Source organism: Nyctereutes procyonoides, unplaced genomic scaffold (assembly GCF_905146905.1).
Source record: "Nyctereutes procyonoides isolate TBG_1078 unplaced genomic scaffold, NYPRO_anot_genome, whole genome shotgun sequence".
Lineage (NCBI taxonomy): Eukaryota > Metazoa > Chordata > Mammalia > Carnivora > Canidae > Nyctereutes > Nyctereutes procyonoides.
In genome coordinates, this window is record NW_026575041.1 from 25,808,174 (window position 1) to 25,823,134 (window position 14,961).

Consider the following 14,961-nt stretch of genomic DNA (forward strand, 5'->3'; position numbering starts at 1 on the left):
CCATTATTAATGGGACCAGTCAAACTAGCTTTCAGAAAAGGGTCCTTGGCTTTAGAATGAGGACCCAAGTTCATTCAAAAGCTAATATGTTATTATACTCATAGGTTTTGGTGGCATCTCATAAAAATCAAATTACCAACATTTTTAGCAGGTACCAAAATTTTTTCATATTTGAAACACAGACAGATATACAGACATATACACACAATGCATAAAGTCTTAGTAAGAAAACTTACTAAGAAAACTTAGTAAGAAAATCACCCATAAAAGTTTTAAATTATAGACTTATTACAAAACTATATATGCTTTTGGTTATGTCAATATAGAGAAGTTTCTGTAATTTATTTGTGAATAGAAATTTTCTTTTAAAAAGCAAACATATTTAATTTCTTAAAAATACAAACCTTTCTTTAAAAGAAGGAAAACCTGGGATCTCTGAGTGGCTCAGTGGTTTAGTGCCTGCCTTCGGCCCAGGGCATGATCCTGGGGTCCCAAGATTGAGTCCCGCATTGGGTTCCCTGAGTGGAGCCTGCTTCTCCCTCTGCCTGTGTCGCTGCCTCTCTCTCTCTCCTCTGCGTGTGTGTGTGTGTGTGTGTGTGTGTGTGTCCCTCATGAATAAATTTAAATAAATGAATAATAAGGAAAACTTTTTAACATAGTTCTCAAAGTGAATATTCAACCCTTTGTTAGATTTTTTGTATTTACTTTAATAGCTTATTGTTTTAATGCTAGAGAGCTTATAGTTTTGTTCAGAAAACAACATATAGCTGACTTTACTTTTATTTTTTCCAAGTTATTGAGGCACATGGGCTGAGCCTTCAGATTATGGTGGAGAGAGATGAATATATTTCCCTAAATCACAGTGTTAAGAACAGGAGAAGAAAATTGTCTTAAAATTCAGTAATCAGAAGAAAGTAATTACAGTCTAAGGCAGTGCCTTGATCAATTTTTTTCTTGATGTTTGGGAAAGGGGAAAAAATATTGGTTTCTCTGATTTTCAGAATATATATATTAGTGATGAAAAACATCTTTTAACAATAAACCCCTCTAGTTCTTCTCAACCTCCTTAGATAAATACTATTCATAAAGGTACATTTATCTGAAGATAACACAAGTTATTTATTTTTTCTTGTCAGGAGATCATTCAATTTCTTTATTTACATAACAATGACTCATCTTGAGAAACTATGAGTCAGAGTAATATACACCTTTTGAGGTGAGAAAACATGTAGTCTATCTGGACTTGTGAAATTGTTTCTTATCAGGTCCTTATTTTGGGATTGAAAAGAAGGCATCTGGACACTTTTCTAAATGATTAACATTTCCAAAGATCATAACTTGCAATTTATTTGTAAATAAGAAGAATATATTAATGTGCAATATTTAGATTTCTAAGCTCTCCATAATATATTAGCATTCTCATTGTACATGATAAAATGCATCCAGAGCAGTTCTGTGATTCCTTCACCGTTTCAATAGAGGCAGGGCTGGAGCTAGGATTTGCATCACTTATCTACAAATCACAAGTTGATATCCAATATGTCCCAAAAAGACAAGTGTAGTGATATATCTCACACATAGCACAATGTTAAGGGGCATAGTGTGAACTATTTATTCATTTACTTTCTTCCTTCTCTCATCTTTGTCATTATCGTTATTGTTGTTGTTATTACTGTTTATTATTGTTGTTGATGATGTTATTTATTTGGGCTTTTATTTCCTTAACAGAGGGCTTACATAGTGCAATGATTATATATTTATATTCAGATTGCTAAAGACAGTAAAAAATTAATTACAAATGAAACATCTATTAACACTCAAGTACCATTAAAATACAGACGGTGTAGATCCATCTTCAATGAGTATTTATCACTAGCCTCGAGTTGAATCCTGCAGACTGACATTTTTGTAAGTTTTCCAGATTTTTTGGATGTCATTGTCTCTCTATTCTGCAATCCACTTGGAGAAACAGATCTCTAAATTACATTCTACTTAGGAAAAAGCACCCTGTTTGTAAGTAATTTGAATAAATAAGAAAATCAATGACCATGAAGACATAGGAGGAGAATAATGTTCTTTCAGCTGGAGAACTTCTGTTTATTAGGAGTTAGGGTAATTTGGGGTCATCTTCTATTGGCATCCAATTCCAATATAGGGCAGCCTACTATCCCAGGAAAGACAGGTTTGGGGAAAGAGATGAAGACACAATGCAGTGTCTCCTGGGAGACAAAAATAAATAATTGAAATAAAAATGAACTATCTTCACTAAAGAGATAAGCCTCACAACTGTGTGCCTTATAAGACTGTTTCTCTTTCCTTTTATCATCAGACCCTACCCAATAAAAGAAATTACAAGCTTAGACACATGTAACTTGAACTATTAACGATTGCAGCTGAAATAAACCAAGTATTCATGGCAGACAGTCAGTGATTTTTGTAGTATGTGTGGAATACCTGGTCTGTTATACTCTATGATTGAAATTCCTCAAACAGAGTGAAGTCAAGAAAATAGCTGTTAGTGACCCAAGATCAGAAAATTCCTATTTTTGCCTCATTTCCACCAACAGCATTCCATAGGACCTTGTGCCAGTTTTGACTTTTAACTCTTTGACTTTTAACTCTCTCATCTTAAAAAGAAAAGGGGGGGGATTATATTACCTAAGGTGGACTTTAGTCAGAACGTAATTATCCCACAAAATATAGAGCAATGTAGATTGCTGACTATTTCAATTGTTAAGGAACAAGACATATCTAAAGAGCTTTCTCATCTGTTCGTAATGCATCACTATCAAGGTAAAATGTAAAAGAACCAATTATTTCTTACAATGCAGCTCAAATTAGATAATATCATTTGAAGCCTCTTACTCAAATATTTTAATTTTATTTTTAATATCTAGTTGAAATACTAGCAAACTGGTTGGGTCCTGGAGTAAGGCTTAACAATGTCTTTGGATGTATAGGAATAATTTGAGAAACACTAGAAGGCCCTACCTGGCCAAAATCACCTCCCAAATACTCCCAGGAATGCTTATCCTTTGAGTCATTGTTAAGTATGAAAACTGTAAAAGAACTAGTTTGCAGCTCACAAATACTATGTGAAAGAGAAGAGAGACAATACATGGGTTTAACTTTTCTTAGCCAATAATATCAGTAATACTTTGGTATTATTAAGAGACGGATCCAGATATTGAAGGGCTGTATTATTTTCCTTTAAAAAAATACATAAATGTTAGTATAAAAGTGGATTCTAAAGGAAATTTTCATTTATGAGATGAGAAGAAACTAAAACAGGTTATTGAAGCTTTGGAGATTCAGGTTGCTTTTTTTCTGAACTTTTTAAAACAATTTACTAAAATTACTATATAGAAATATTTTCTAAATTCAGCCTTAATTTTGCTGCCTCTACAACGTTCTACAGTGCTCAGCAATTTCTAGCACTCACAGGAAACTATGCTAGTAAGGGTTTTAAGTTTAATAAGGACCATGATAAATCATGTATTACTAAATCATCAGATTAACAGACATAGAATAAGAATAGTACTGAATCAATGTTAAGTGTGGATAGGGAGATCAACAAAGCTAAATTTAGGGACTTCTTCAGGTGGACAAATCAAAGGTAGACACTGAACAAGATGAGTCCTCATAAGAGGGCTTACAAGCAAGAAGTTTTTGAAGATAAACTTCTCATCTTTGAATACACTCAACCAGATATCACTAGCAGGCCAAATCCTGCTATTAGGGGAAAACACAGGAAAAAAAGAAAATGTGAGGAAATAAAAGAAGTTGGAAAGTATGAAGGACGATATAAAAGAAGTAGAAGAGGAAAATAGATTAGAAAAATGCAAAACAGAAGTCACTGACTTATCTGAAAAGAACAGTCTAAATCATTAGCAGAACCATGTCCAGAATCTCAATCTCTCTGATGCAAATATCAGCGATATTTTGTCTAGATTGTTTTGCAAAACAAAAACAAAAACAAAAACAAAAAAACAAATATAATCTTCCTGTTCTCCGTGAACTTAAACACTTTCCACCTAAAGTTGGCCACATTCATTCCTCAAGGCGCATATCAAATTAATAGTAGATAGGTAGGTGGGGAGGTAGGTAGGTAGATAGATAACAAATGAACACATAAAGGTTTTCTTTGCCAGAGGTCACCTTTCCTCCCTTTGAATATCCAGTGCATCTTTCCTTTACATCTTATATCATTTTACTAACTGTATCTAGATTTCTTCCCCTGCTCTCCTTTCTCATCTCACACACATATATAAGAAGGTCATATATGTGGATTACGCACAGACCTTATCTAAACATGCACATACGCCCATAAGCATAGACATCCCCAAACACACACAAGCTGCTCAGAGAAACATCTGTGCTAAATTACATCCGTGTCCTCTGTGGTACTTTATACACAGCAATCTCCTAACATTTAGGGGAGGAAATTAGCTCCTGGCAACCTAGTGAGGGAACTAGCATTGGAATTCACCAGGCCTCGGCTAAGTCTTTTGATAGGTGAAAGCCCTATCCAATCTCATAGCTTCAGCTGCCACCTCTAAATGAGGACACAGTCTATCAGCTGTGCAGAAAGCATTTAGAGCTTCATCATCTCATTGTGCTTTCTGGTCAGATTCTTTCTCTGGTTATCTTATAGATATCAAACTCAGTACTCCTAAAATGAAAGTCATCAGCTTTTCTACTGTAGATGTGTTCTTTTTCCCTTCGTTCACATCACCCAGCACCCAGAGCTAGAAACCTTCACATCATTATTGAAGAGGCCCATACCCTTGTCCCCAGAACCCCCCATTGTATGCCAATTTCAAATATTCCTTGTTTTCTTTTCCTTTTTTAAAAAATCTAGTACCTTTTCTTCTCTTTTACCACCATAATTCAAATCTGGGCTTTTATTCCTTCTACTTTGCATTATTGAAAAAATGTAATTGATTTACTGGTCTCTGCTTCAATTTCAATATATACATCTCAGGAAAATACTAGTCCCCTGTTCAAAACTTCAGTGTTCCAAATTATTTACAGATTAAAGTCTGAATGTCTTACTCTTATAATCAAGTCCCTCTGTTTTTTGTACGCCATTTATATTTCCAAACTTGCCTAGTATTATTTCTCTTCACATACCCATATGACAGAAAAGTTGATATTCCTATTTCTAATGGTTTCCTCTCATTTTGTCTTTATTCTTACAGCTTCATTTACTTTTTCTCTTTTTTTCCTCCTTATTCAAATCCTCACTATTTCTGTAAGTGCCTCAAATGTACAGAATACTTTAGGAATATCTTGTTCATGGCGCTCATCACTTCCTATCTTCATTTACAATTTTGAGCATATGTTGTTTCTTTCTCTAAGAACACATTTGCTGAGTGCTTGAGAGCACAGTTAATGGGTGATTTATCCTTATAACTCCCATAATGCCCAACAAAATGTTTGAATATTATAGATATTTAATAAATGTATCTTGACTTATGAATAAATATTAATTCATATGACAATGATACAGAAAGTTTTTACTTCTTTAGAAAGAAAACACAATTATTTACCATGGGAAATGTTCATATTTATTTGTTTCCCCTGGGATATAATCTGTAATGAAACTAGCAGTGTTGACTAACATTTTCAGTAATTATTATTTAAAATGGTACTGAACATACATGCAATCTAATCCTTAAAGGAAGGCTAGATTTCAGATTGAGTCTAAGTATACTTACTTTAGTGCATCAAAAACTTAGCAGTCATCAAATAGACATTAACTACCAAACCACAATGTGTCATTTCCAGGATTGGAAGAAAACCGTGACATTCATTCTATGCTTAAAGAATGTTCTTTATTTCCCAGGTGTGATGGGAGAGTATGAGCCGAAAATCGAGGTCCATTTTCCTTTCACGGTTACAGCTGCTAAGGGAACAACTGTTAAGATGGAATGCTTTGCACTTGGCAAGTAAGTGCATATTCTTCCATAATTAGATACAAATGTTTATTAAAATATGGCATATATTATTTTTGGATTACCTGCTTTGCTTGATTTCATTTTCCCTGAAGCTCCTTGGTGGCTATTCATTAAAAAACTAGAGGGTGGTCAAATGGGAACTGACGGAGTAACCAATTATAATAATCTTTGTAGTGATTTCTATGAATAATAATGTATATAGTTTTACCATTTTAACATAAAGGAAAGTTCTTTAAATAAGAGTTTTACATATTTGCCAACCTGTCTTAAATTTCCAATGTCATTATTACATTTCATTCAGCAATGATATAAATAAAAAGTGGATAAAAAGATAGGGTGCTAGCTGCTCCTCATGCAAAGCGTATAGATTCTGATAAGATATAGTGAGACAACAGTATTAAAATCATAAAGATAATAGTTGCAGTGAACCAACTGATTACTTTAAAATCCCCTAAAAGAATGCTAACATGATAGCACCAGCTGTCGATATGTACAGCATGTAATCATTCCCCAAATCAGAGAGATGATTTATATCACACTATAATGACTGCTATACTTAATGATTCTATTTCTGAGGGCTTAAATTCTATGATATATAATCACTTGTCAATGATGTTTATGAGTATTGAGTGTAGATGCAGGAGTGAGATTTTGATTATATTTGATTAGAGTATTATGATTTAAACAGGGTGTTGTTGTTTTGTTTTGAGGGTGATAAGACCTCAGGGTCCTTTCTAGACTCTATAATTATAATTTGCATAAATGCATCTCTATCAAAGTTACTAATCATTTAACTTCAGTTGTAGTGAGCTAGCTCCCACAACCTAGCTATAAAGCACTTGGAGATAAAACATGCTATATAAATATGCTTAAAGTAAGTTTCGCTTACAGGTAAGGAAAATATTAGTAAATATGAAAAATTCAGCAAGTAAGAATAGGCTTAGGGCATAAACATATTTAAACAGCATTTTTTTTTAAATCTCAAAACTGCTTGGAATAACATGCATGTGCAAATCTATTTAAACCTAAGTAAACGTGGAGTGCCTGGATTAAGCAGTGTTACTTCCAACTCTTGGTTTCTGCTTAGGTTGTGATCTCAGGGTAGTGAGATTGAGGCCTGCATTGGGCTTCACACTCAGCATGGAGTGTGCTTGAGATTGTCTCTCTCTCTGCCTCTCCTGCTCATGCTCTTTCTCTAAAATAAATAAATAAATCTTAAAAAGAACAATCTAAGTAGAAGCATGATCATAATAGACTAAAAACAAAATAGTCATGTAGTCCATTTTTAAGCAAAATATGCCTATAAGATATATATTTTAAGAACTTAAAATTCATCTAGGAGGTACTTGAGTTAATATTGAGGAAGCCTTCTAAACCCAAAGATATTAAGTGCACATGATTAAATCATAACTTAAAAGTCTTATTTTTCACCATTTTCCCATATTGTGGTGTCAAATATGTCTGAAAATGTCCTGAGTAATCAGCTAAAAGTTCTGATAAATACAAAAATAATGTGTTTTGGCTTGATGCCAAGGTCTTCTTCTATCCTGCAGTTAAATAATTCTTAAATGCCAGAATTTGCACTAACATGGAGAATGAGTTACTAGCAGAAGTAGTGGAGGCTCTTCCCCTATACTTATCTAAGGATATAATATCCAATAAGCTAGATGTAATGTGTCCTGAAAAGGGAGAAACGGTCCAGGTCAGGGTTGGAAATGAAAATTGTAGACATCCTCTTTTACTGACCATTCAACTACCTTCTCAGGATAAATATTAAGAGTAGAAGCTAGGCAGCCTTAAATAGCTTCCTTTTGTCAACTACATTATTATATAACATTTTAAAGTGGTATATGCAGGAAATAGAAATGAAGAGCCTTTTCTTTTCTTGTTCAGCATTCAGCCCAGAGACTTTAGTTAGGGGAGAAGAGATGTCTGATGTTTACCAGATCTGCTTTAAACACTGAACACAATACTCTTGAAAGAAAATGAGAGATAAGACTATCTGTCAAAGGGAAATTCAAGTAAGGGATCCCTTAGGGCCCTAGAAAATATTTCATTTCAAAGACCTTCTCTAAATGTAATTGAAAGTTGATAATATTTTCAACTGTTTGTGCTCAGTTCTTAAGTCCACTTTATTTAACTTATTAACTAGGTAATATGGAGTAAAATGAGAACTTTAAAGTTTGGAGAGTTAGTAACTTAGAAAGCAGCTATTATCTTTAGGGCTCTGGGGAAAAACAAGAAAAGCTGGAATTACTTAAAATTGGAAGCTCAGAGGTTCCCATCTGGTGTTCCTCATCAGCCCTTACAACACAAAACAGAGTAAGAAGGGTGGAACTGACACAGGTTCCACTTTACATTTTCCAACTTATGTCTACCTCTTTTTTTTTCAACACTTTTATTTATTTATTTAGAGGGAGAAAGAAAGAGAGAGGGAATGAGAAAGTATGAGTAAGGGAGGGGCAGAGGGTGAGGGAGAAGCAGACGCCCCGCTGAGCAGAGAGCTTGATGGGAGGTTTGATCCCAGTACTGGAAGATCGTAGCCTAAGCTAAAGGCAGACGCTTAACTGACTGAACCACCCAGGTGCCCCCAAACTTACCTCAATCTTTTAACCACACTTCTTTCTATACCTCATCCACAGGTATTTTTCTACTTCTCTGGCCCTGTGACTCAGTTCTGTCAGTCTAAAATATCCTGCCCTCACAATCCTAGTTAGTCTTCACATTTTAGGGCAAAAGCCACTTCTCTGCTAAGTCCTGCCTTCTCTACTTGAGATCTTTTACCTTTGGAACTATATGACCACTCATGTTTCACTGGTCAGAGTGCCCCCTTGGGTCAGCTGTGTATATCTGTCCTCTTTTACTTCTTTACAATTTTTTGATCCCTAGAGTATTTTTACATGCAGTAGGTGCTACTATATTTAATGAATTTAATTCAGGTATGAGAATGGCCAATCTTTTGTAATAGGAAGTATGTTACTGCCTTAATTTGGTAAGACAGAAGTCTCTAGACGCCTTTCACATGTCTTGGCCCTGAAAATTCTGACCATATCACATTAGCTATGGTTTTCTGACTGATTTCATTTTACCATGTGACCTTTTGCAGACCCCAAAAAGATCACTAGATATGTCACATGGCTACCAACAATAAAGGAGCAAAACTTGGTCATTGATGCTTAAATGACCCTGGGTACAACGGCAAACAGCGGTTATTCTGTAATGAAAAAGCCATATGCCATAAAGCAAATTTAGTTTATCTGCTATGACAATCCTACAAGCTAATAGTGTCATAGGCAGATATTTTAGTTTTTTTTACTTTACATGTTCCTTATCTTGCTTTTGTAGCCATTAACACACAATTAGATCAACTGTGCTCAAAACTGTGCCTTGAACCAGTTACTGTAATAATTACGTGGGTGACCTTTCCAAGCTCATCTGAAACCTGGTGCCGAAGTGGGAGGGAAGAATGCATTCAATTTCCCCATTCAGATAGCATTTACAAACGATCTTTTGTTACACTCCATCAAATATTTATTAAGAAACCAGAACATTAAGTAGTTTTTCTCTTTTTTGCATGTTTATTGCATTTAAGAAAGCACCAGTTATCAATCCATAAAGTTCTTTTTGCTGTAGTTTATGTTTCCTTTTTCTTAGTCATTAGCCAAGTTGTCTCAAATGGCTGCTCTTGTGTCCCACTGTAACTGTGAGAATCACAAATATTCCTCTGAGACTTCCCATGGTCTGCAACTGGTAAATGTTCCTGAAAGAATCTACTCTTCAGTTACAGGTTGATGATTTATTAATGCTGTTTATTTAGAACTGCCAGTCACTAGGGGGTTTAGGAATTAAAAATAAATTGGAGCTGTTGGTATTTGCCTATCAAACTCAAATCAAATTACTTAATCATTAGCTTAATAGAAAATCTAAGGATGAGAATTAGTCCTGGGTCTAGGAATCAATAAATATTTAGATATCACAGGGAAGTGGTACATTATGGGGTGAAGAAAATCACCTTTCTGAGCTATTGATTGCTTCCATATTGTTGAGACCAAGGATACATCCTCATTTCAGAAAGTACCCAAATGAATAGGTCATACAGCCCAATATGAATTTGTAAATGGAAAACTGAGACTCCACAGGAAAGGGCTTGACCAGCAAAGCCAAGCTAATGCTTTGTGCTTCTTCACTTGGTGCTCTTTTTTTTTTTAAATTTTTTTAAATTTATTTATGATAGTCACACACAGAGAGAGAGAGAGAGAGGCAGAGACATAGGCAGAGGGAGAAACAGGCTCCATGCACCGGGAGTCCGACGTGGGATTCGATCCCAGGTCTCCAGGATCGCGCCCTGGGCCAAAGGCAGGCGCCAAATCGCTGTGCCACCCAGGGATCCCTGGTGCTCTTCATATTTCCAATGCCCTTCCATAATGTCAACTATGTATTTTACTTACTTATTTGCTTACTTATTTGCTTTTGCATTCAAAGATGTCCACTAAACAGGACCAATAATTTGCAGAATTATTCACATTTGGAGTCAGAGTTAGGTAGCATCATAAGTTCTACCTTTTCCAGGAAGAAGGTAGGACCAATTTGCCTCACCAGAGAAAGCTACATATTTGTGCAGGGCCTCACATAGCAAGCAAGAGAGGCAGAACCAGCTTCTGAAACTAAATACTCTTCTAAATTTACCATGCCAATTTTCAGTTGGTATAAATAATTCTGGCGTTACCATAGCAAATTAAGTATTTCAATGCTCAAGAGTAAAGAACATTAGTATGCAGGACAAGCCACCAATGGCATAAAGCAGAAGACAATCCCAAAATGACTGAGATTTTTACTTGCATTAGTTTAGAGTTATCCAACAGCTTAATTTTGAGTGAATCTCCCTGGAGTTTTCATAGAATAACTTCTTCTACTGAATGTTGATTGTGGGATTAATAAACTGTTTGGATGATAACATTCATAAAGAGACTATAAAGAATTGGTATATCCATCAGAGGTTAGCAACTCCTATCCCACACCCCACAAAATTCACCAGATACATAATCTTGATATCTGAGAGAGCCTTTAGTGTAGCAAAAGCAGAAAAAAAAATTAAAAAGTTACCCCAAATCTCAGTATACTCAAAACTGACATTCTACCTCATACTAGATGATTTGATATCTCAGTTAAATTTTAACTACATCTCTGGCATGTCTCCTCAATGGATTAAAAACAGTAGTAAATTTAGGCAAATTCTTTATTCTTCTGACTTCAGTGTCCTTATTTTGAACTCATCTAGTGTGGATTTCTATAAATTTTATGTAATCAATCACCTACAAATTCCCACTGAATATTCTACTAGAAATTTAAATTTTTTGTCCAATGATTATCTCTTCAAATAATAATTTAACACCCATATTACTGATTTTAAAGTGTATTTATATAAGAGCAAATGTGCTGGAATCTCCTTTTTTGAGGTCTCATTCTGGTTGATATGTTTCATGAGAATCTTAATTTTTAAAGGTAGCCAATATATAGATTCTAAAAAAGGGGCATGTGTCTTACCTATTCATTGTACTATGTATGAACTAAGCCTATCTGGTATATGTTTATTCTTGCCATATTGGAATTGTTTGACCAAGAGCAGCATCAAAATTTGTCCAGTAGGTAAAGATGAATTTAGAATATAAAGATGTTTTCAAATGCAAAGCTCAGAATGATTTGATACTAAGTTGGAAATTCAGATACCAGGCATTGCTAAAAGCATGCCATTAGTATTTAAGTTTTTAAATTTTGCATTTTTCATTTCAGTAACTGAAAATTTGAATACATCATAAACATGTATTATTTTTCTAATATGATATTCCTTCCTTGACACTTTCCTCTCCCTAACATTAGTAGCCAAGTATTCCCCCTTAAGCATCATCATTGTCCTCTCTCAAACCTTCTATCCCAAACTCTCAGCCACTTAAAAATCTTTCAAGGGACACTGGGTGGCTCCATGGTTGAGCGTCTGCCTTCGGCTCAGGTTGTGATCCCGGGGTTCTGGGATGGAGTCCTGCATCAGGCTCCCTGCATGGAGCCTGCTTCTCCCTCTGCCTATGTCTCTGCCTCTCTCTGTGTGTCTGTCATGAATAAATAAAATCTTAAAAAAATAAAAAAACAAAATAAAAATCCCCCAAGTTCATTTCTTCCCTACAAATTAGACTAGAGATGTCCTTGAAAAAAATTACTGTATTGATGTTTCACCAGTCTTGAGAATTTCTCCAAGTTCTGCTTTTTATCAAGCTCTGATATAGGCATTTTATAATTCTGTTTCCTACAGTTCCCAGGACTTTACTCCTTAGTTTTCATATCACTCTCTATCTCATTCAGCCTAAAACTTCTTTTGGACTTTTATTTTGGTTCTTGATTCCAACTTCAACTCTTAGTTTATTCCATTTAAAGATTCTTCAGTCCCTTGTTCCACAATGTGTTGGTTCAGACCATGTTCCTAGAACCCCAACTCTTATACAGCTACCACACCCATCCCTCATCTACCTACATAAGTAGTTTTCATTGTCATTAGAGGTGACCTCTGAGGCAGTTACTCAAAGTATAAACTCTTAAATTTTCTTTAACTTTTTCTTCCTTTTCATCATCATATGTTAATCACAAATGTCTTAAATCCATTCCCATTTAGTTGGTACAAAGTGAACATTCATTGAATTAAATCATTCAGGAAGAGTAGGAGTCCTCAACTCACCTGCCCCCACCAACTTACCTAAATAACTTTCAAAACATCCTGAATCCCTACGAACAGTCGGAACACTACAGAGAGAAAAGTTTTTGCTTCTAGCAAGAATCATCTAGGGGGAAATTTACATAGGTCGTGGTTGATATTCTTTACTCAGCCTGCTCATACAGCCACTCTACACTGAACAAAATGACTAGAAGGAAGAACTCACCACAACAGAAAGAAGCAGAAACAGTACTCTCTGCCACAGGGTTACAGAATTTGGATTTCAATTCAATGTCAGAAATTCAATTCAGAAGCACAATTATAAAGCTACTGGTGGCTCTGGCAACAAGCATAAAGGACTCTAGAGACTTTGTTACTGCAGAATTTAGATCTAATCAGGCTGGAATTAAAAATCAATTAAATGAGATGCAATCCAAACTAGATGTCCTAACTGCTAGGGTTAATGAGGTGGAAGAAAGAGTGAGTGACATAGAAGACAAGTTGATGGCAAGGAATTAAATCATTCATCGATATAATAGGTATGCATATAAGCTCATGGGGAAGGAGAAATGAAGTAACATATTAAAGAATTCTGAGCCTGAGATCACTTATGCATAGGCACTTAGATTGTAAAACTAAAAACAAAAGTGGTCCTATTTAGCTGCACACCAGAGGATGACTTCACCTTGATGAAGTCTGATGCAGTAGTGTATGTTCCTCTATGTCCAAATTTCAGAAATACAATTTTTACATTTGATAAATGGGTCCTAGATGATTGGTTTCCCACCAAAGTCACTATGATAAATCAGAAAAGAAACTGTGATAATTAACTAGTAACCAGGTCTAGTTATTTATAGAAATAAACAATGCCCTCAATAGAAACATGACTACAAAGTTGATGGCCTCTAAGCAGAGTTAGAACAAAGAGAATGAACTTCTCAAAGGACCATAACTATTAAGCCACTATAAACTGAAGGATTGTCTTTTTCTTCTCAAAATATATCTGTATATATGCACCTGCCAATATGATTAAAAACATCTCTGGATAGTGTTAAGGAGAAACTAATTTTCTTATTACTCATATTACTATCTAGTTTTCTGATATGCTTTACCAATTAAAAAATAAAAAGCTTTTATAACACAAAAGCTATTAGTATTAACAACCTCATAACAATGTATAACAATTTCTAGGCAAAATTTTTAATTTATTAATTACATATTTAAATTGGTGGTTTCCTTTGGGTTTTTAGGAAAGGACCTTAGCCTCAGTAATCTCATTTCCAGAAATTACTTTCTACAGTGTGGTGTCAAGAAATATGTCTATGAATATCTAATCCCATCAATTCTTGTATGTCTTATTCTTCTCAGTTCAGAATTAACTCTGAAGTTTGGAGGGTGCATCGTATCTCTATGTCTTTAGTCTTTGTCTAATATTTGATATAGGAAAAAACTTTCCCTTGTATTTTTGATTTCCATGACACCAAGACACAGAAGCCCCATTTTAAAGCTCATTTGTTCACACTAATGTTCTTACCAAATAACTAACCAGAGACATAATTCCTTAGAATATCTCTCTCAGGGCACAATAAAACTTGGAAACAGATGCCATTAAGATAAGATAGGTGAGGACAACTAATTGGCTCAGTTATACATCTGACTTTTTTTTTTTTCACATCTGACTTTTGATTTTGGCTCAGATCATGATTTCAGGGTCATGGGATTGAGTCCATGTTGAGTTCTACACTTAGCGTGGAGTCTACTTGAGATTCTCTCTTTCCCTTTCCTTCTGCCTGTCCCCCTGCTTATAATCAATCAATCAATCAATCAATCTTAAGAAAATAAAAAAGATAAGAGGGTGGATGGTGAAGTCATAGGGATAAGGATGTTAATTGAACCATCTCAAAACCATCTTCTATGCCTTTACTTACAGTTAACATTAGCTAGCTTTTATTTATCCCTGAAATAACATTTATTGTAAAACAACTTACTGTGAAGTTAAAGCATTACAATTTCACATTCTTCACTTCTATGTTCTGAATCTAAAGAACTTTTTAAAATATGCAATTAAATGAAAGGTATCTGCACATATAATGTATAATCAGAATTGTCTTATATCTCATGCATTGTTGCCTTAGATAAATCATTTTATGATTCTTCATTCTATATAAACATTTTCTATTTCATATGACAGGGAAGTAAAGGGTTTCGTTTTATTTTTTATTTTTTTTGTTTGATGCTTTTTGCATTAATTGTTCTTAGCTGTGTGCTTGATTTTCAGTGGTAGATTCATTTGTAAATGTT

At 34.7% G+C, this 14,961-nt stretch overlaps 1 protein-coding gene across 1 annotated transcript in view; it reads left to right on the forward strand.

Moving 5' to 3' along the window:
• CNTN5 (contactin 5) overlaps window positions 1–14,961 on the forward strand; it is a 488,760-nt gene that overhangs the window by 177,012 nt on the left and 296,787 nt on the right. Inside the window, exon 8 of the mRNA XM_055320376.1 lies at window positions 5,849–5,951. Coding sequence (XP_055176351.1) covers window positions 5,849–5,951 — 103 coding nt within the window. The remainder of the gene's footprint in view (window positions 1–5,848; window positions 5,952–14,961) is intronic.